The sequence below is a fragment of the Vicugna pacos genome, chromosome 19, assembly GCF_048564905.1.
Source record: "Vicugna pacos chromosome 19, VicPac4, whole genome shotgun sequence".
NCBI classification, from domain to species: domain Eukaryota; kingdom Metazoa; phylum Chordata; class Mammalia; order Artiodactyla; family Camelidae; genus Vicugna; species Vicugna pacos.
In genome coordinates this window covers 37,297,078-37,316,520 of record NC_133005.1, presented here as the reverse complement: position 1 = coordinate 37,316,520, position 19,443 = coordinate 37,297,078, and the positions used below count along the sequence as shown (strand labels likewise).

The 19,443-nt window shown below is 45.9% G+C and overlaps 1 protein-coding gene and 2 long non-coding RNA genes across 5 annotated transcripts in view; 1 reads left to right on the top strand and 2 right to left on the bottom strand.

Annotated features, from left to right (window-relative positions):
* Nucleotides 1–2,275, bottom strand: part of PTPN1 (protein tyrosine phosphatase non-receptor type 1) — a 62,765-nt gene extending 60,490 nt beyond the window's left edge. For 2 of the 3 annotated variants that reach the window (XR_012061803.1, XM_072944385.1), the window contains exon 1: nt 2,033–2,274. Coding sequence is in view for 1 of the 3 variants with exons in the window: in XM_072944385.1 (XP_072800486.1) it covers nt 2,033–2,095 (63 nt within the window). In the remaining 2 variants the exon portion in view is untranslated. Of the gene's footprint in view, nt 1–2,032 lie in introns of all 3 variants that reach the window. The other variant, XM_072944386.1, reaches the window with a different exon arrangement.
* On the top strand, nt 1,732–14,981 carry LOC140687458 (uncharacterized). Its single transcript, XR_012061808.1, has 2 exons — nt 1,732–1,808; nt 14,729–14,981. It is a non-coding gene; the product is annotated as an uncharacterized lncRNA (long non-coding RNA).
* A 152-nt stretch (nt 14,982–15,133) lies between these two features.
* The window catches only part of LOC140687457 (uncharacterized), a 284,201-nt gene continuing 279,891 nt past the window's right edge, over nt 15,134–19,443 (bottom strand). The window contains exon 6 of the long non-coding RNA XR_012061806.1: nt 15,134–15,676. This is a non-coding gene — a long non-coding RNA (uncharacterized lncRNA). The remainder of the gene's footprint in view (nt 15,677–19,443) is intronic.

The following is a 19,443-nucleotide window of genomic DNA, read 5'->3' as shown; positions in this document are numbered from 1 at the left end:
CTCCAAGAATGTGGCAATCGGTTCAGAGTCTAGAGAAATCTCAATGTACAGCAATCTCTACTAACTCCTGGGGTCCCAAGGTGGTAGACACACATTAGAACAATGAAGAAAATGAACAGATGACCATGCTCCAAGCTAAGTGACATGCTTAACACAGTTCTAACAATGCTTGGGTGACAGGTCTCCCACTCTGCCCTAAAACCGAAAGGAATCAAATTCAACCAAGAACTTTTTATAATATGAATTTGTTGTTGTCAACTGAGTCAGTTTTGGTATAAAAGATTTTTCCCAGTGCCTCCTGGAGGCCACCCCCACTTGTGATGGGGTACATCATAACCAACTCCAACACTTCAGATCAAGAATTTTTTCATTTAAAACCATTTTAGACTCTACTGTATAAAATTCAATGTAGAAAATGTGCACGTTCTCAAAGTCACTAGTGGAATTCATTCAATTAACTCAGAGAGACTAGACGTGGAATACAGATTTTATATATTGATCAGTCATACTTATACAGATTACAGTGGTTATAAATATTAGTCTATCAGAAGCTAATATACATCACAGGACAAGTAAAAAGAACCCTGTCAAGTAAGCTTGATGCAAATCCACATGAAACCAAGCCTGCCAAAAAAAAAAGGCTTTTGTTAGTCAAGCATACCAAAGAACTGCTTAAAGCTTTTTTCCTTTTTAAGTGGAGCTCAAAATAGATTTTTAATACTACCAGCTGATGGACCTCACAATTTGCCTTTTGAGCCCATAAACTGAAAACAGAATAATCTGCCTTCTCCCTTTACACAAGTAACATCATCTCTCCATTCTGTACATCACGTATTTAAAATACCCAGTGTGGTTTTGGTTAATCTCCACAACCCCCGCAATGACATTTAATCGGGAGCACATATTTTCTTCCGAGGATTTAACTGCTTGTGAAAGTAGACCTCTCCGCGTTTTCAATCTGATGATGCAGAGATCTGTCAGAAACCCTATCTTCCTAACTTTTAATTTAAGAACCACTATAACCCACAAGGAGACGAGGACTGCAAAGACACTATCATCTCAAACATGACCAAAGAATAAGATGCTCATCGGCAAAAGATGCTGTTTTTGAGAGGGTAAAAACGTTAACTTTCTCCCTTGCCTGCCTGACACAAGGTAATATTCCGGCCTCAGTAAAGTAGGTACTACGGGACTTCTGGAAGGCTCTTTGGCCTGATACTCTCAGGGCTTAGCTAATAGAGCAAAAGTTTCTTCCTCTAACAGATCTTCTCTGACTCCCTTCTCTGAGGGAGCCCACCTTCCCTGAAGCCGCTCTCTACCCTACTATGTTTTGTTTTCTTCATAGCACTTATCACCATCTGAAATTATCTCTTCATGTGTTTGACTGCCCTATTCGACTCTAAGCTCCATGGAGGATAGGATCTTGTCTGTCTTGTTCAGCAAACACTACCTCCTGCGCCTAGGCAGTGCCTAGCACGGAAGAGGCACGCCGATTCAGATCCATTAAATGAATGAACAGGAAGGGGGAAGGGACTGTCATCCTTGGGACTCAACGCACACCGAGACTAGGGGAAAGGAAACGTAAGGGAGGGAGGGGAGAGTAACCCTTTCCCCAGGGAGACAAAGGAAGAGAGTCTGAGGTGGTCCAGTCTAGAAAAGGAAGTCGTGGGGAGGGGGGTGTTCTAGCAACCCCAGGGGGACAAAGAGTGGACAGGCAGGGGGGCGGGGTCGGGGTGCGAGGGTTCGCGCTGAGAGCAGAGGCGAGCGGCTTCCAAGCTTGAGAGGTCATCCGAGCTGGAGGATGTGAGGTAGGTGGGGGATCAAAGGAGACTATGAGACCGGGGAGAGGGGCAGGCCCACCCCGGGGACAAAGAGAGAGGGCGCCGGCCTCTGCCGCCGTCGGGTCGAATCCTCAAGCAGCAGGGCCGAGATGGAGGGCGGGACCCGGAGGGAGAACGGGGTCTGGGGGTCTGAGCGGAAGGTTCACGAGGCCTAAGCGAACGGCCTGCCGCGCTCCCGGGCGGTCCCGCACCTGGTAAATGGCCGCCCAGCTCCCGGCCTTGTCGATCTGCTCGAACTCCTTCTCCATCTCCATGACGGGCCAGGGCGGCTGCTGCGCCTCCTCCTCGGCCCACTGCGCCTTCTGCCGCTCTAGGCCGCGTCGCGCTCTCCGCCCCGAGTCCCGCTGCAAGCCTCGACTTCTGCCGCTACCGCCGCCCTAGCTGCCGCTGCTTCTTCATGTCAACCCGGCAGCCGGAAGTACGCACCGCGCTGCCACGGGCTCCGCCCCCCAAGCAGAAGGACCAATCATCGCTTTGGAATGTCGGCAAGCACTTCCGCGGGGCGGAGCCGGGGGAGGTGCTGGGGGAAGCGGCCTCAGCCCCGCGAGACATCCTGCAGCGTGCGCTCCCTCCTTCCCTCCCCGGCTCCGAGCTTGGGCGTGGCGCGCCCCCGTTGCCTAGGCGACCCCCGTGCGCTCCTCCCACGACGCGGGGTTTGCGAGGCCCCCTGCGGATCTTGAGTCCAAGTCTTGACGAGGTCCGTTGAGTCAGAGTGACCTTGAAGCATCTTTCCTGCAGCGCCAGGACCCAGGCCTCAATGCTCCAAGCTGGAGTATGGGTGAGGGGCTACATGCCCCCCTTCCAAGATCCTGCCTCTGGCCAGATTTCCGCCCTTTTTTTCATGAAACTTAGCTCTTAATGGTTCACCTGGCTGCTGGGGAAGGCCCACTTCTCTCTGAATGTACTGTCCTTGTCTGAAACTCAAGATTTCTGTTTGGGGTCTCCTATCCTGGGCACTGCAGGAATGAATGGGTTTGGGCGTCTTGGAATGATTTTCAGTATTTCCCAAACTAGCAAGGAAATCCTGCTCAGAGTGGACTCAATGGAGCACAGATTCCATGGTGCATTAGTGTGTTGAATAATAGCATATTTCTGGGCTCACTTCCAAAGGATTCGGGTACAGGAATCTATTTTTCACCAGCAACGCCAGCTAATTCTACACCTGTGGTCCTTGAAGCACATATGAGAAGGGCTGGTCAGGTTGCCTTCCTGCAGGTTTACTTTAAGCCAGCCAGCTTTGGGCCTGGCACATTACATGGAGATTGTGAACTCCCTGGGGTCAGAGAACCTACAGGATGGAATCATCTGTGTTCACTGTTCCCATCTCAGCCTCCCCAGAGCAGCTGTGTTGAATTCCAGCTCAGCCCTTGAGTGCTTGTGGCGGGCACTGTGCCTGGCATTCCAAGTACATTTCTCATTTAATCTCTACAACAACCCGACAATATAGGCACTTTTATCATTCTCATTTTGTAGATGAGGAAACTGAAGTGCAGAGAGGCAAAATTGATTGCCCAGAGTAGCTTTGCATATTGGTATCAAAGCCAGGATTCTAACCCAGTCTCCAGGGGAGTGCTCACTTGAAGCCAGGCTGCCTGAATCCAAATTCCAGCTCTACTAAATGCTAGCTGTGCCACCTTGGGCAAATTACGTAACCCCTCTCTGCCTCTGTTCCCTTCTTTGTAAAATGAAGATAATAAACAGGGTGGTGTGAAGATTGAAAGAGTATATATAATGCTTTTAGTATAGTGAGTGGATCAATAAATATGAGCCCTCATTACTATATACTTTCAAATAATAACAGGTAGGAAGTAAATTCTTATTGAACAAATGCAATTGGTTTGACAGGCAATGTCTTTAGAAACTGAGTATTCCATGGAGGGGGAAATTAGCAAAAGATGCCCATTCAGGTGAAAAGTTTGGGAACCTTACACTTGGAAGCTGCCTAATTTAAGTCTTAGCTGTTTAAGTGACTCCAGGTTCGTATATTCTTCCTGCCCTTATTTCTTTGAGTGCGAGTTTCTCTGGAACTCACATAACTGAGAGCTCCTTGGGGGAAACAGAGAACAGGGCTGGTTCATTCCTCTCCCCATGGGCTGAGCTAAGTAAGTAAATAAATCAGATGCCCATCTGGAGCCCAAGTGGCCCTCAGGCCTGCAGGGAGTGCCACCCAGTGACTGGAGCCGCCTTTGAGTGGGGCCAAAGCTATACACAGGATCTTGGCGGAGGAGTGTAGGGGGTGGTACAGGAGGCTAGAGCAGAGTCCACGTGTGTTTAGTGGATGTATTAGTTACCTAGGGTGGCTGTAACAAATCAACACAAATTTGGTGGCTTAAAGAAACAGAAATTTATTTTTGAACAGTTCTGGAGGCCAGAAGTCTGAAATCAACATACTGACAGGGCCACACTCCTTCTGAAGTCTCTAGGGGAGAGTCCTTCCTTGCCTCTTCATTCCTCAGTTCGTGGCAGCATAAACCAGTCTCTGCCTCTGTCGTTATACAGTTTTCTTCTCTGAGTCATCCAAGATAAATTACACCTGCAAAGACCCTTTTTCTGAATAAGGTTATATTCCACATACTGGGGGTTAGGACTTGGACATATATTTTTGAGGGCCCCCCACTCAACCTCCTAAAGTAGCAGAGGGTAAGACTTTGTCAGAAATACTGGTCCTGAATGAAACCCCTAATTTCAGGTATCAGCTAATCACCATTACATCCATTCACACACCAGCAGGCAGAGAGCCCTTTTAATGTTTGGATCATGAAACAATTCTATGTAAAACTCTCCAATAGTTTCCATCCTTCTTAGAATGAAACCCAAATAAGTCCTAACCCTGGCCCACCTCCCCAACCCCTCTCCTTTTCCTGTTCCTTACCCTAGTCCACTCCTCTAATACATTGAATGAGTTTCTGCCTCAGGACCTTTGCACCAGCTATCCCTGATGCAGGGACACTCTTCCTGCAGATCTTCTCACCCTTCAAGTCTCAGGTCAAATGTCACCTCTGCAGAAGGTTTCTGACCATGGTCTCTAAAATAGCCACCAGTCACTCCCTACCAGTGACCTTATTTTTTTTGCATCACAGCACCCATCTCTAAAATCCTCCCCTTTATTTATTTATTGGCTTGCTTCCTTCTGCTGCCCCCAACTATGATGTTCCATGAGGGTAGGGACTTTGACTTCTTGTCCGTGTCCTGCTGATATTGGGTTGAGAGGAGGGACCTGAGGCACTGGAATCTTCTGTGGCTCTCTGAGGCTTGACTTTCATCTGTAAAGCTCTGCCGGTTCCCTGCCAAGGTCTGGCCTAGAACCAGCCAGGCCCTGGTATCCCCCAGAGATGTGATGGTGATGATTGGGAATCTTTCAGCGATGACTGGTTAGAAGATAAACAAATGACCATGTGTCATGATAGCTAAAACCTTTTCCTGGCAGGCTTGCCTGAAGAATGGTCTCACGTGGTTTCTCAGGCCTTTCCTTCACAGATTTAACTAATGGAGGAAATCAATGACCCATTAAACTTTTAAAAATGTCCTAAAGAGTTGTCAATATAGAAGGATGGCTGTTTACCAAGCCTCCGATGGATCATCAACTCCTAACTTAGCAGTGTCAGCAAATTTCCTGGTAAAAAAATCTGTCCTGGTCTTTTTTTCTGGGAGGTAGCACAGTGTTGAGAGCTTGGGATTCAGAGGGAGACCAAACTAGTCTCTGATGAGATGTCACCTCCTTGGAGAGGCCCCTTCTGATGCCCCTAATAAACAGCTCCCCCAGTCTCTGTCCCTTTTCCCTGTCGGCACGTACCAGGCATTTGGGGACGTATTTTCTCCCTACTGTTGGTTAACCACGTGGTATTATGCCACATGCTTATGTGTTATCATCCATCTCGACCACAAAACGTAAACTTCATCAAGGCAAGTGACTAAGTCGATTTGGTTCAGTGCTGTCTTCCTGAGCTACAGGTCATTCCCAGGTTGGCCCACAAGTTCTTGGAAGGTTCCAGAAACCAAGATGACAGAGCTTCTTTCTACCTCATAGCATAGGACCTCGAGGGTCCTCAGGGTCATCCAGCTCCCTCTGTCTACCAGTGAGGACACAGCCAGGAGAGGAAGAGGCCCTTCCCGCTGAAATGCTAACATAGTTTGGGTACCTTGACTGGTTGGCTGATTTGGGGTCACCCAAAGACATCCCTGAGATGGAACATCTAACCAGGGGCAAAACCCAGGCCTGCAGCACTGGAAACTGGATGCACAGAGCTTCAGCCTCCAGCCACAGAGAGTGCTAAGTGTGACTTCACATTTTATATATCCCAGCAGTCCTCCAAGCCTGGTATTATAATCCCATTTTGCAGATGAGAAAATGGGGAAAGAGGTAAAATCAATGAACACCCAAATACAGAATGCTGATCTGGGCACAGCGGGTTAGAAGCTTCTAAATCCTGGGTCTGCCACTTACTGGTTTTCAGACCTTGGGCAAGTGACTTAACCTCTTAGTGTCAGCCTGGATGCTTTCCAGTGAGAAAAACTCAACTGAAAGTAGCTTTCGCAAAATGGGGAATTCACTGGCTCATGAAACTGGGAAGTCCAAAGGTGGCTTGCTTCAGACACTGAGCATCCGAGGGCTCAAACAATATCATCATGACTCGTTCTCACTCCAGCTCTCTTCCTGTTGCCCCCTGTGTTAGCTTTAGTCTCAGACAGGCTTTCCTCAGGTAACTAGGATGGACCCAGCAGCTCCAGGCCCACATCCTGCCAGCTCAGCAACTCAGATGGAAAAAATGCTTCTTTCCCACTGTGGGCCCAGCACAAGTCCTGGCCTTGAATCACATTGGTCCAATTGAGTCTCACATGTTATCCCTAAGCCAGTCTCTTTGTCCAAGGGAAGTACTGGCAAATGAAGAAACGAGGCCCAGAGAGGTCAATTTCTTAACTAAAGTCACACAGCTATAAATATGGAAGTAGGATTTAGATATAGGCAGTCTGGTTTCAGCATCTGTGTCATAATGCTACACAGTCTCTTCAAGAACTCTCATGAGCTCTAAACAAATAATAATTATAATGAAGACATGATAGTAGTGATAATAATCACCACTTACAACAAAACGGTGAAGCCACTACTGTTATTATCTCCCATTTGAACTGAAACACAGAAAGGTTTAGCAACTTGCCCGTGGTCACACAGCTAAGAAATCCTAGTGGAGCCAAGATTTGAACCCAGTTTAGCTCTAGGTGCTGCCTCCAGTTCTGAAATTCTATTAATACATGTGAGTTCTGCATTGTTTCAGAACTTAGAGGAAGGTCAGCAGCCCAGAAGCTCCTCATTCACATTGTTACTGAGTCCTTCCACATCCTATGAAGACTCTCCCTGCCTCCCCCACTGCCCCTGAAAACATTTCAGATTTTACTCCAAGCCATTAAAAATAAAAACAGAAATAAATAAATCTAATATGGAGCTGCCTGTCCTACAGGGTGACTGCCCAGCGTCGGGAGAAGCAGGCACTCAGGGGAACTAGAAGGAATCATGTGAGTTCTGAGAAAGGAGGGTCAGAGGCATGGGGGAAGGTTCGAGCAGGGAAGTTTGACCCAAGCATGGAAACTAGACCTGGACCCACACTTTCAGCAAAGGAGGAGTCTGGGAGGGTTTCCGGAGGCCACTGCAGCTTCCTCCACCCTCCAGTTTGGAGGGGTGGGGGCTGTGGGACACTTTGGTAGCACACACTTTGCAGATTCTGCCAACTGGCTGGCTTGGGCTTGCATGCCCCTGGACAGGTTCCTTACCCTCTCTGACGTCAGTTTTCTATCTTTTATATTAAGATGGGGATGTGATGGCTGAATGAGATGGTGTCTGAGCCTCGTCACTAGCCCAGGGCAAGGACTTAATAAATGTAGCTGTTGTTATTGCGATTGTACAGGTTGCTGAGGGGGAAAAGCAGGCTACCATCTGCCCCCAGATATTTTCATAGTATATGTTGCAACGTCCTGTTTTACATCTCTGAGTTTTGCTGTGTTGGTGGAGGTGAGCAGGGCCAGCTTGGCTGGCTGTGTTTGTAATCTGAACAGCCACACAGGACCCTGGGCTCAGAAGGGCCCTGTGCTTGGTTTAATTTTCTGCTGCCACAGTCTTCAAATTCTTAATAATTTTTGAACAAGGGGCTCTGCATATTCATTTTGCATAGGGTCTTGCAAATTATATAGCCAATCCTGGAAATGAGACTAGATTTTCGAATTCTTGAAGTAGGTTAGAAGCAGTTTCTGTCTTTGAAAATGGAAATGGTTTCCCCGCTTTACTCTGGGAGGAACCACTGCTCTTGGGGGAAGCCTTAAAACAGTGACATTATTCAGATACAGACCCCCCATGTTGAGTTGTTTACTATTGTTTAGTAATAGTAATTACAATTGCTACCTGTATTGGGTGTTAACTCTGGGCCAGGCTCTGTGCTAAGCTAGCACTTTACCTCCATCATCTCTCTACAACTTCCCAAAAACTCTCTGACAGGGTCTGTTATTAACCTCATTTCACAGATGAGGAAACAGTGGCTACGTAACTTGTCCCCTGTCACAAAGCAGCATGGACATAATGTCTATGAGTTGAGTGGGGTCTGTAGCAGGATGGCCGCCTTTTAGAGAAAAAGAATTAACTTCTCAGCTTACACTTAGTTAGAAGTGTTCCTGAAGTGCTTGGGGAAGGTGTGTGTCTTTTTAATCAAGTATTTGCTCCAATAGTTTTCGTATTTGAAGATGAAAATGGTCTTCCATTTCAGACCTGACTGTGCAGACAGAGCGGGGCTGGCCTGAACTTTTCCTCTCCTTGTGCTGGAAGGAGACCTATGAAGAGGACCCACATTGGGACTGACTGAAAGCAGAGGGATCCAGACTCAGGGGAATGTACTTACCTCTCACGGTGCCCTCATCAGGGCCACGGGGAACCACACAGTAGGTGGAGCTTTCCCCTGAAGGAACTGGGTAGTCCCACTGCCCATGTCTGGGGTAGGCAAGGAAGAGTAGGGCTCTAAATTCTAGAGAGAAAGGATGAGGAAGCCTCCCTCCATGGGAGGTTGCTTACAGACTTCATTCTTATTGTTAAAAATTAACTTCTGCTCTGTTCAAGCCACCATTAGTGGGACTCTTAGTTATAGCCATTGAATCTATATTCTAATTAACCCAGCCATGTTTTGGGGGCTGTTAAGGAAGAGGGCAGTGTACCACCTCCAGATCAAGATGGTGTTGGGGACAGGAGCAGCATCCCGACACAGGCAGTTAAGAGAAGGCAAACAAGGGCAGTAGAAGTCCTGGGAGAGACAGCTCACTGTGGTTGCTAAGCAGCCAGAGGGATGGTCCATGGGACATGTGAATATCCCCCAGAGATTCTGAGTAATATCCTGCAGAAAGAACCTGATAAAAAAGTTTGGTCTTCTTCGAGTCATGGGTTCCTTGTGTTACTTATATATTAAAGGGGAAGCTGGAAATTTTGGGGACAGCTAGGGTTACAAATAGTGCCCAGAGAATGTTAATTCCCTTCTGAGGCAGATACTTTTGGTTGCCTATTTACCCATCATTCCTTTCCCCCTTTTTTCTTGGCTGACCGAGCCCACCCATTATAACAGAGGCTGAAAAACTGAGCTATACCTTTTCCAAGCCACCTCTGCAGTTAGACATTGACATATAACTCAAGCTCAGCAAATGGGATGCAAGGCAAAGTCTGCCCGGGAGCTTCTGGGAAAGGTTTCTCCCTTTTGGAAGAGAGACACGTGGGAGCAATTGTGCCTCTTCTTCCACAAGCTGAGGCTCAGGGAGCACAGACATAGAGAGCACCTGAGTTGTTGGCAAAGTCACCGAGTCACTGAAATGTTCTGCGAACCACCTCAATCTGGACTTCTTTGTAAAGATCCCAAACTTTTTTTTAATCATTGAAGCCACTTTGTGTTGGTCTTTTTGTTATTGCAGCCAAAAGCATGCTGATACACTGTCTGCCTTCCATCTCTACCTTCCTCCAGCCCTTTGGGTCTCAAGCTTAGCTTCATTCTTTCCACAAAGCACCAGTGGCTTTGGAAGTCAAGATCTTTCGGAAACCACCTGCGTCAGCTTGTCACCACTGTTCTTCTAAATAAGAATCTCCCTCATCAATTTTTACTTCTGCATTTCAGGACCGAGATCTGTATCTGGGTGAGGCGAAAGCAGAACTTCTGCCTTTGTGCAAACCTCTACTTTGGCACAGATCGATCCTCTAGTATTGGTCTTATCAGTCCAGACGTGTGTCTCTCTCAGCTGACCGTGAGCTCCTCCCATGCATGGTCTGTGTAGTATTTATCTTGGTCTATCCCCAGGGTAGCTCAGGACCTGGGCAACAAGAGGTGCTCCCTGAATATTTGTTGAATGAGTATATGAAAGAGTGAATCATCTAAACCCAATTCTATCACCTCCCTAAACATTTCCCTCCCTACTGCCCTCCAATACTATCCTGGGACAAGACAGTTCTTGCAGAGGTAGAGCCAGGAAGAAGTTAATCCACTTCTCAGTTCCAAAGCAGCTTCTAATTCTTTTCTCCTTAAACTACCTTTAATCCACCCACTGTCAGCCGCAGCTCTGGTTGAGCACTGAGCCGACTCTGACCCATATCTTCCCCAAACAAAGGAAGAAGGAAGGAAACTGTGTTTGAATTTAAATCATTTCAAGAAATGTGAAAGAACTAAAGAGAGAAGCGATTCAAGGTGAGCACTCCCTCACCTCAGTTGTAAATTCTAGCATTGCAGGTGGGAACTTTTTTTTTCTCAATTCTTTGTCTAATCACAAAAGCAATACAGGTTTAATGAAGAAATCTTTAAAAGCACATACGAAAGAGAGAAAACTTATTGCTTTAGCCTCACCGCTTAAGACAGTGACTTACCACTTTGGTATGTGTGTTTCCACATTTCTTTGGCTGTCTCTGTCTCCTCTCCATCTCCCTCTTCCCCTGTACGTCTTCCCCTCTTATATCTCTCACTCTCTCTTTCCGGTCTGTCTCTCTCCTTCTCTTTATCAAACTTAAATGTTTTCAAGTTCTTCACGCTCCAGAGGGGGTCATCCCCTCCTTTAATAAACAATCAGTGAGATCTAATTCCCATCTCATGATGCAGCAGGAAATCAAGTCCCTTCGCCTCCACAACACTTTCTGAGAAATCTGAATACCTTTTCCTTGAACTCTGGTTATCACTTGTCTCTTCTTGCTCTTAATGGTTACTTCAGTCTACTTTCCAGCCTCCCTTGATCTTCCCGTATCAGCTGGGAACGCTTTTGTCTCTAAGTAACACTTAAGCTGACCACATGTACGCAGATCAGAGAACAAGATGTCTGGGGACAGGTGTGCCCGTCATGCTGATGGCCTGCACACATCCCCTCCACCCACGGCGTTCACACCTGCAGCTCTCTGGCTGAAAGCTTTCTCTGGCCACCAGAGCGGGCTCAGCTCCCGGCAGGGTCTGGCCAGGAAGAACATGTCTTCAGAAGCAGCCCTCAACCAATGACAAGTGGAATTAGTGGATAAGAACCTCAGCTCCTTGCTCCGCAGGTCGTGCAACTCAGAGGTTCCCAGCGGGACTGAGCCCCCTGGGCCCAGGCCCACGGTGGCAATCTGCTCCTGAGCGCCCTTCCCTTCCTGTTCCTGCCTCCTTCCCCCACTCTGGGACTGCTGTTCCCTGCCATCTCCTCTCACATCACTTACTCGCATTCAAGTCCTTGCCTCAGCAGGTGGCTTCTGGAGGAACTCGGCCTAAGACAGCGGACTTTGGCTTTTCCTTCTGTCTGTCTAAAAGGCTGCAAGGAGAAGTGTTGTCTGTCTTCGACCAACTGTGACTCCACAAACTTCTGGCATCTTTAAAAGATGATGCCATCCCAACTTCTAGTCCTCAAGATATTGAAAATGTTGAGTTTCCATCCTGGGATCCCCCCTATTACATATGCTTTGCCCCAGGCATTTTACATATACAATAAAATGATGAAAGGGCCCTCGGGGCCCTCTAAGTCACTCAGTCTAAATTCAGAGGTCATCTAGCAGCTGAGGACAGCCATCTCGCTTCAGGGCTCCCTGTGAAACCATTTCGGTGGAATGGCCCCCCACTTCAACACCTACCTGCCCCCCAAGCCCTTACAGCCATGTCTTTCTCGAACTGGGTGATGGAATGGGGAAGGGTGCAGAATGATGAATCGAATTCTAGATTGAAGTTTTCTCAAGTAAATTTTTACTGAAATATAACACCCATGCAGAAAAAAATATATAAGTACACAGTTTAAAGAATTTCCACCAATGGAACACACTCATATAGACAGCATCCAGATCAATATACAGAACTCTACCGGCTTCCCCGGAGAGCCACCTTTGTGCCCTTACTAGTCACATGCCCTCCTCAAGGACTACCAGCATCCTGACCCTGAACAGCCTGGATTAGTTTTGCCTGGTTTTGAATTTTGCATAAATGGAATCACACAGTGGGTGCTCTTTCATGTCTGCCTTCTCTGGTCGGCATTATGGCCAGGAGACTCCTCCACGCTGGGTCTAACTGTGGCTCACTGCTTGAGACTGAGATTTTAATCTGAGGAATTTTGAGTTCATTTTAAGAGCTGAAAGGAGACAGCTCTGGTAACCAAAAGAGCCTGACAAGTGGTGGGACTGGAAGGGGGAAGGTGGAGGAAGCCCGCCCCTTAAGAGCTGCATGACTTTGGGCAAATTGCTGAACTTCTTGTTTCTCTGCGTCTATAACACGGGGTTCCTCCTTCATGAGGTCATTGTGAGGCCTCGGCGAACTAATGTCTGCGAGGTGCTCAGAGCAGCGCCTGGCACGTGGGGAGGGCCGTGAGAGCTGGCTGCTGCCTCTACTATGCATACTCCTTCTATGCTAGTATTTTTAATGTCACCCAGAGGGAAATGGGAAGTTTCAACAGAGAGTATTTGGTAGTAGTAATTATAAAAATAAAACGATTTCATGGTTACACCTCAGCTAGTTGAGACATATCCCTAAACCGGTTAGGCGTGTGCCTCAGGCACAGCGCACACCAGCCCTGAGAAGTGAGTATGATCAGAAGCTCATTTGACGGATGAGGGAGAAGCAGCTCCCTTGGGGTCCCAGAGCAAGCTGGTGATGAAGCCAGGGCCTCTATGACCATTAAATCCTGCCTTTCTCTTTGCCCTTTTACCTACTTCTCATCTCCTAATAGATCTGGCAGTCCTCGGGGTGCACCGGGTAACTCCACTCGTCTGCCCTGGGCATGACCCACCCTGTGTGGTACTGCCTTTAGAACTTACCGGAATGTTTTCTATATTGATCTTCTCATCGACCTGTTCACATGAGGTTCAGTCTTTCTTGCACGCCTCATAAGCAGCACTTTGTGAAATAGCAGGTGAGTCAGCAAACAGGTTCTAAGGTAGCCCCATGGAAGTGGTATGGTGGCTGGAAATGTTGGTTTTTATGGGGCTGAAATTAGTCAGCTGAGGTAACAGAATTCCCCTCCTGCAAATCATGACATTGGTTCTGGCCAATAAGAACAGAGGGGAATTTGTGAGATGGATGCAAGGCACTGTATAGAAATGGAGAGAGAAAGTTCCAGAAGCAAGTTTGAAAAGGACTAGAAACAGCATGCCCGGGGGGATCTTGATTGCATTAGCTGGCAAGTGTCCTCTTCAGCTCTGACAATGTGGCACTTAGGACGCTATGGCTGCAAGTAACAGAGAAGGACAACTCAAATTGGCTTAAGCAGTAAGGGAGTTGGTAGGCAGGGCAACTCTAAAATTGACTCAGAGGTTCAAGGATGTATTTGAGAACATGGTTCTCTCTCTCTTCCCTCTACCATCCACATATTGGCTTCCACTGAAAGCTGGGTCCTTCTGTGGATGCAAAGTGGTAGCCAGGAGTAATCAGGCTATAAAACTGTTAACATCCAGTAGGGAAGAAAGAGTAGCTTTTCCTGGCTCTCTCTTAAGAGTATGGAAGTGTTGCTGCCAGAAGTGTTGTTGCCGGAAGTCCCCAGGAAATCTCTCCTGGTGTCTCATTGGCTCAACTGGCTTGGGTCTGTTCACCCCAAACCCATCATCGGCAAGAGGTACAGGGGGTGATTTTGGCCCCCAGAGGATATTTGGCAATGCTGGGAGACATCTGAGGGTATCATGACTAGAGGGGTGTTAGTGGCGTCTCATGGGTAGAAATCAGAGATGCAGCTAAATATCCTACAATGCCCAGGACAGTGCCTTCCTCCTTCACACACTACAGAAAATTATCTATTCTGAAACATCAACAGTACAAAGGCTGAAAAACCCTGGTTTAGCCTAATCAGGCTCTCCCTGCACCTGGGATGTATAGTCTGTGAGGAGTCTCATACAGTGTCCACTGTAAACTTCTTTTCAGACTTTGTTTGTCACTGTTGGAGATTCAAATTTCAGAGAGGGTTGGTTTGGCTTGGCCCAGGTCACTTGGCCACTTATAGGCTAATAGAGTGTGAGGCACTGTGGTTGACCAGAGTTCCCCCACAGAAAGCTTGGGATCCTGGCCCAGGAAGTGGGAAGGGATGTTAAACAAGCAGAACAAAACAAAAAAGCTCACCTCATCTTCTCTAAGAAGCTTAAGCTCTTGATGCTGCTGGAGGGGACAAGTTTCATGTCTTAACTGAAAACCCACAAAACTTTGATGTGCTTCCGCAATGATACTCCCCTCAAAGAAGAAGAGGGAGACAAACCAGAATGAAGTTGGGGAGGAGGAAAGCATGTAACATCCCAGGATGATATGTGGGAGGAGTCGGCAGAGAAAGAGTCAGATGCATGTTAACTTAACTTCAAAGATGGCTGTCAAACATTCTTTCCCTTGAGATACGGGGTCTACTCTTCCACCCCCTTGAATCTAGACTGGCCTTGACCTTGTATCTGTTTTGACCAACAGAACATGGTGAAAGTGATGCTGGGCCAGTTCTGAGCCTCCTGACCTGTGTAGCCCCGAGCCACCATGGAATAAATCCAGGCTACTCCAGTGGGAGGACCCTGAGACGTCCAGCCCAAGTCAAGATAACATCAACCCCAGTAGCCATCTGCTTGCCACGGCCTGAGAGAACCCAAGTGAGAACCACTCAGCTGAGTCCAGTCAACCCACAGAACTGTGAATGAGAATAATAAACTGTTGTTTTTCAGCCACTAAATTTAGGGGTGATCTGTCATGCATCAGTTGATAGCCAGAACAATATATAAAAATAATATACATGTATAATTAAGATATTTCAATTTTCAGATTCACTAAGATTTTCATTAAAATATTTTTATTGTAAAGGTAATATAAAAGTGCTACCAAAAAACAGAGAAAAGCAACATCACTCCTAGTTACACCAATTTAACCCTAATCACCACTGTTAGCATTCTGGTGTGTATTCTCCCAGTCTTCTTTCCTATGGAAGATTTTCATACAGCAGTTTGAGAACATCTTTTTCCCCCCTTTACCAATATGTCACTATCAGTATTTCTACATTACTATAGAGATTTTGTAACCAGCAAACTATACAGATAACACTATTAACAGCCATTTACAGTAGACAGAATAATGAGCCCCCTAAAGATGTCCATGCCCTAATCCCCTAAACCTGTGAATGTGTTACTTCATGTGGCAAAAGGGACTCTGCAGGGCTTATTAGGCGAAGGATTTTGAGATGAGGAGAATATCCTGGATTACTTTGGTGGCCCTAGTGTAACCACAAGGGTGCTTATAAAAGGGAGGATCAAAGTCAGAGGATGATGTGAGTAAGGAAGAAGGGTCCAGGAGAGTGATCAGAAGATGCCATGCTGTTTGCTTTGAAGATGGAGGATGTTCCACAAGCCAAGGAATTCGGCAGGCCCCTAGAAGCTGGAAAAGGCAAGGAAATAGATTCCCCGCTGGAGCCTCTAAGAAGGAACACAGCTCTGCCAACACCTGGTTTTTAGCTCCATACAATCCATTTTCGACTTCTGACCTCAGAACTAGAAGATAATAACTTTGTGTTGCTTTAAGCCACTAAGTTTGTGATAATTTGTTACAGCAGCCATAGGAAACTAATACATCATCTTACTTAACACACAGTGTCTTATTTTGTTCTCACAGCAACCCTATGAGGCAAGTCCTATCACTATCTGCAGTTTAGAAATGAGGAAGCTGGTGCTCAGAGGGATGAAGGGACTTCCTCAGGCCACAGAGCTACTAAATGGCAGAGCCAGGGACATATGCGGGCCCTGCCATTTATGGTTATACTTATAAATACCACTAGCGGAGGGTTTAGTTGGACTTGTGTAAACATACAGACATTGGTCTACGCCTCTGTCATGTTTCCATCTTTTTTTTCATTGTTCCTGTATTAACATTGTGACTTTTGTGGAAGTCCCCACCAGCCATAAGATGAAAACCGCAGTTTTGAAATTGCATGGGCCATTGACTCATTGGTCTCTATTGTTATTGGCACTAAAGTGTGTCATTTAAAAAGACAAAATCCCAATTCACTTTGGGGTTTGGACGAACCAGATATAATTTTGAAAGTTGCCTAAATCTTAAATGTTATGTCGATCTCCTGCTTTTGAGACTAAGTTTTAATGCCATTTAAAGAAGCTCTACAAGATCTCTTAAATGGGCCCTAAATGAGTGTATAATCTGAAGACAGCCACAAGTTTGAGCAAACAAGATTCTTTTCTACTCAGCGGAGTTTCCCCCTCTTTCAGCAAGGCTGGTTGACCCATGAGCTAAGCTCACAAAGACTGGTGTGAAATCCAGTAGTTCTCCCCAGAGTGCTTTTGCATTAACCTGTTTGGAACCATCTTTTTCTTATGTGTGGAAAACAGTCATTCCTCACATCCAACATCAAACGCCTGCATTTCCATAAAGTTCTCCCAGTTGCTTACATGTAAGTGTGGTCCGAATGGTCCTGGACTCTCACTCCCGCTGACACAGTTCCCCCACTGGAGTCAAGATTTGCTTCAGTATTCTCACCAAGCTTGATTTCCCTCCAAATGTACAATTTATAGTCCTATTGTAAAGTCTTCTGAAATAATTATTTTTTACTTTTTTTATTAAGACATAATCTATCTATCCCACTCCTGGGCATATATCCAGAGGGAACCTTAATTCAAAAAGATACATGCACCCCAATGTTCACAGCAGCACTATTTACAATAGCCAAGACATGGAAACAAATTAAATGCCCATCAATAGATGACTGGATAAAGAAGCTGTTGTATATTTATACAATGGAATATTACTCAGCCATAAAAATAATAAAAAATGCCATTTGCAGCAACATGGATGGACATGGAGATTGGCATTCTAAGTGCAGTAAGCCAGAAAGAGAAAGAAAAATGCCATGTGATATCACTTATATGTGGAATCTTAAAAAAAAAGACAAACAAACTTACTTACAAAACAGAAACAGACTCACAGGCATAGAAAACAAACATGGTTGGGGGGAAAGAGGGTGGGAAGGGATAAATTGGGAGTTTGAGATTTGAAGATACTAATATATATAAAATAGATAAACAACAAGTTTATACTGTATAGCACCAGGAACTATAGTCAATATCTTGTAGTAACTTACGGTGAAAAAGAATATGAAAACTACTATATGTATGTTCATGTGTGACTGAAGCATTATGCTGTATATGAAAAATTGATACAACATTGTAAACTGACTATACTTCAATAAAAAAAAATTATACAAAAAAGACATACTCTATCTACAGTAAGATTTACCCTATTTATGGTCCAGTTCTGCAAAATTAAACATCCCACAATGCACAAGACAGTCCCCAACAACAAAACAATCTAGCTCAAAGTATCAGTCGTGCTGAGGTTGAGACCCTGTATCACAGCAGTGATCAAGTAATTTCCCTTTATTGGTGCCCTTTACTTCCCCTTGCCCTTCCCACTTCTGCACTCTAAGATCTATACTTCAATTGCCTCCCACATGTATGTGTATTTAGTTGTTTAATGTCTCTTTTCCCTGCTGGCCCTAAGGGGCAAGGATTTTGTCTGTCTTGTTCTCACCATACAGTAATTGCTTAATAAATGTGCTGAATGAATGAACAGTGCAAATGAAAACTATCTTTCATAAAGTATCTTTAAAATTTGAGGACACCAGAAGGCTTCTCTTAACTTCAGTCTTGATAACTTTCTAAACATCATTTGGGAAAAAATAAATGTATGTGTGTGAGAGAGAGAGAGAGGAGAGAGAGACAGACAGACAGACAGAGACAGACAGAGAACATTGTCTTTGTAGATTAAATCTGAGCTGGAATTCCAGCACTGCCACTTAACTTACATGTTACCAAGAACAAGTCACATTCCCTGTCCGAAACCCCAGTTTTCTCATCAGTAAAATGGGAATTATAAAAACAAGATTAAGTGTACTAATGGAGGTCAAATGCCCTGCAATTTGTAAATGCTGGTTTTGTATCTTCTTCTCTGTTTCCTCTGTCTCTTGAGTTTTCTGGCCAGCATTGGTGCCCACGGTCATCCCCTTCAGGCCACCCTGGAGGACTGCCTGCAGCTTGGTGGATGGTTTTGTACATGCCTATGGCTTCCAACTTCCAGCATCTGCATCACTCCCCAGGGCCCATGTGCTTGGCATGTACACAGCAGGTCACAAGGGAAGTGCCCTAGGCAGTATCTTCCACTACTGAGAGACGGGCATTATGGATAAATACCCCAGCTTTCTCACCCCTTCACAGGACAATTCTGAAGTGTACTCTAAAACATCTTCCAGAGGTCCCTACTGGGACTGAGTCCCAGTTGCCCATAAAGGTAACCAACTCATTGACACATTGGAACCACTCCTCCCTTCCCTACCTCATTTTCCCTCATTGTTCTTCCTGAGGTTGTCTCCCAAAGAAACTACTTGCACCTAGGGAGTAGAAGTTGCTGTCTGTGAGCCTCAAATTTTACCATTTGCCCAACTTCATCCACCCAACTTCTAGCTGCTAGTATCTTCATCTTTTTGCATGAGTTTGTTTTTTCCTCAGCTGTTGTAGTCAAGCAGGCTAGAAGTGCTGAAGAATTAATGCTCTCTCCCTTCCGCCCAGCAGCCATCAACCCCTGCATAGAAAGCAGTGGTGTATAAGTACCCCAGCTCCCTAGTCCCTCAGGTAGGGTAACTCTGGGACACGTATTCTACAACAGTGAGGTTAAGTTCCAGTTACCCCCGTAGTAACTGTCTTGATAACTTGCTCAATTTTGGTTGTTCTCCCTTCCCTTCCTCACTTTACTCTTTCCTACTGGTGTGTCTTTTGGCTTCCAAATAAGTCATTTGTCCTTGAATCTTTGTCTCAGGGTCTGCCTCTGGGGAAACCCAGACTAAGATATCAATTAGATCCACTTGCAGTCTTGCTTTAAATCTTCCCCTAACAACAGAGTGGAACATGCTATTATCCAATTAAACAACAGTTCTATAATAATTCCATTCGGAACGAAGCAGATGACTCCTATTCACTGGGTGGAAGGACCTCATCTTTCCCGTTGGCATTAATAAGCCTCACACCCTACCCTTTGGTACATAATCGCCCCCTGTATTTCACATGAATTCCTTTTTGTCTTTCACGTAGTTACTGAAACATAGAGGATGCTCTGTTGGTAGCTTTGTAAAGGTCCCTCAGGTC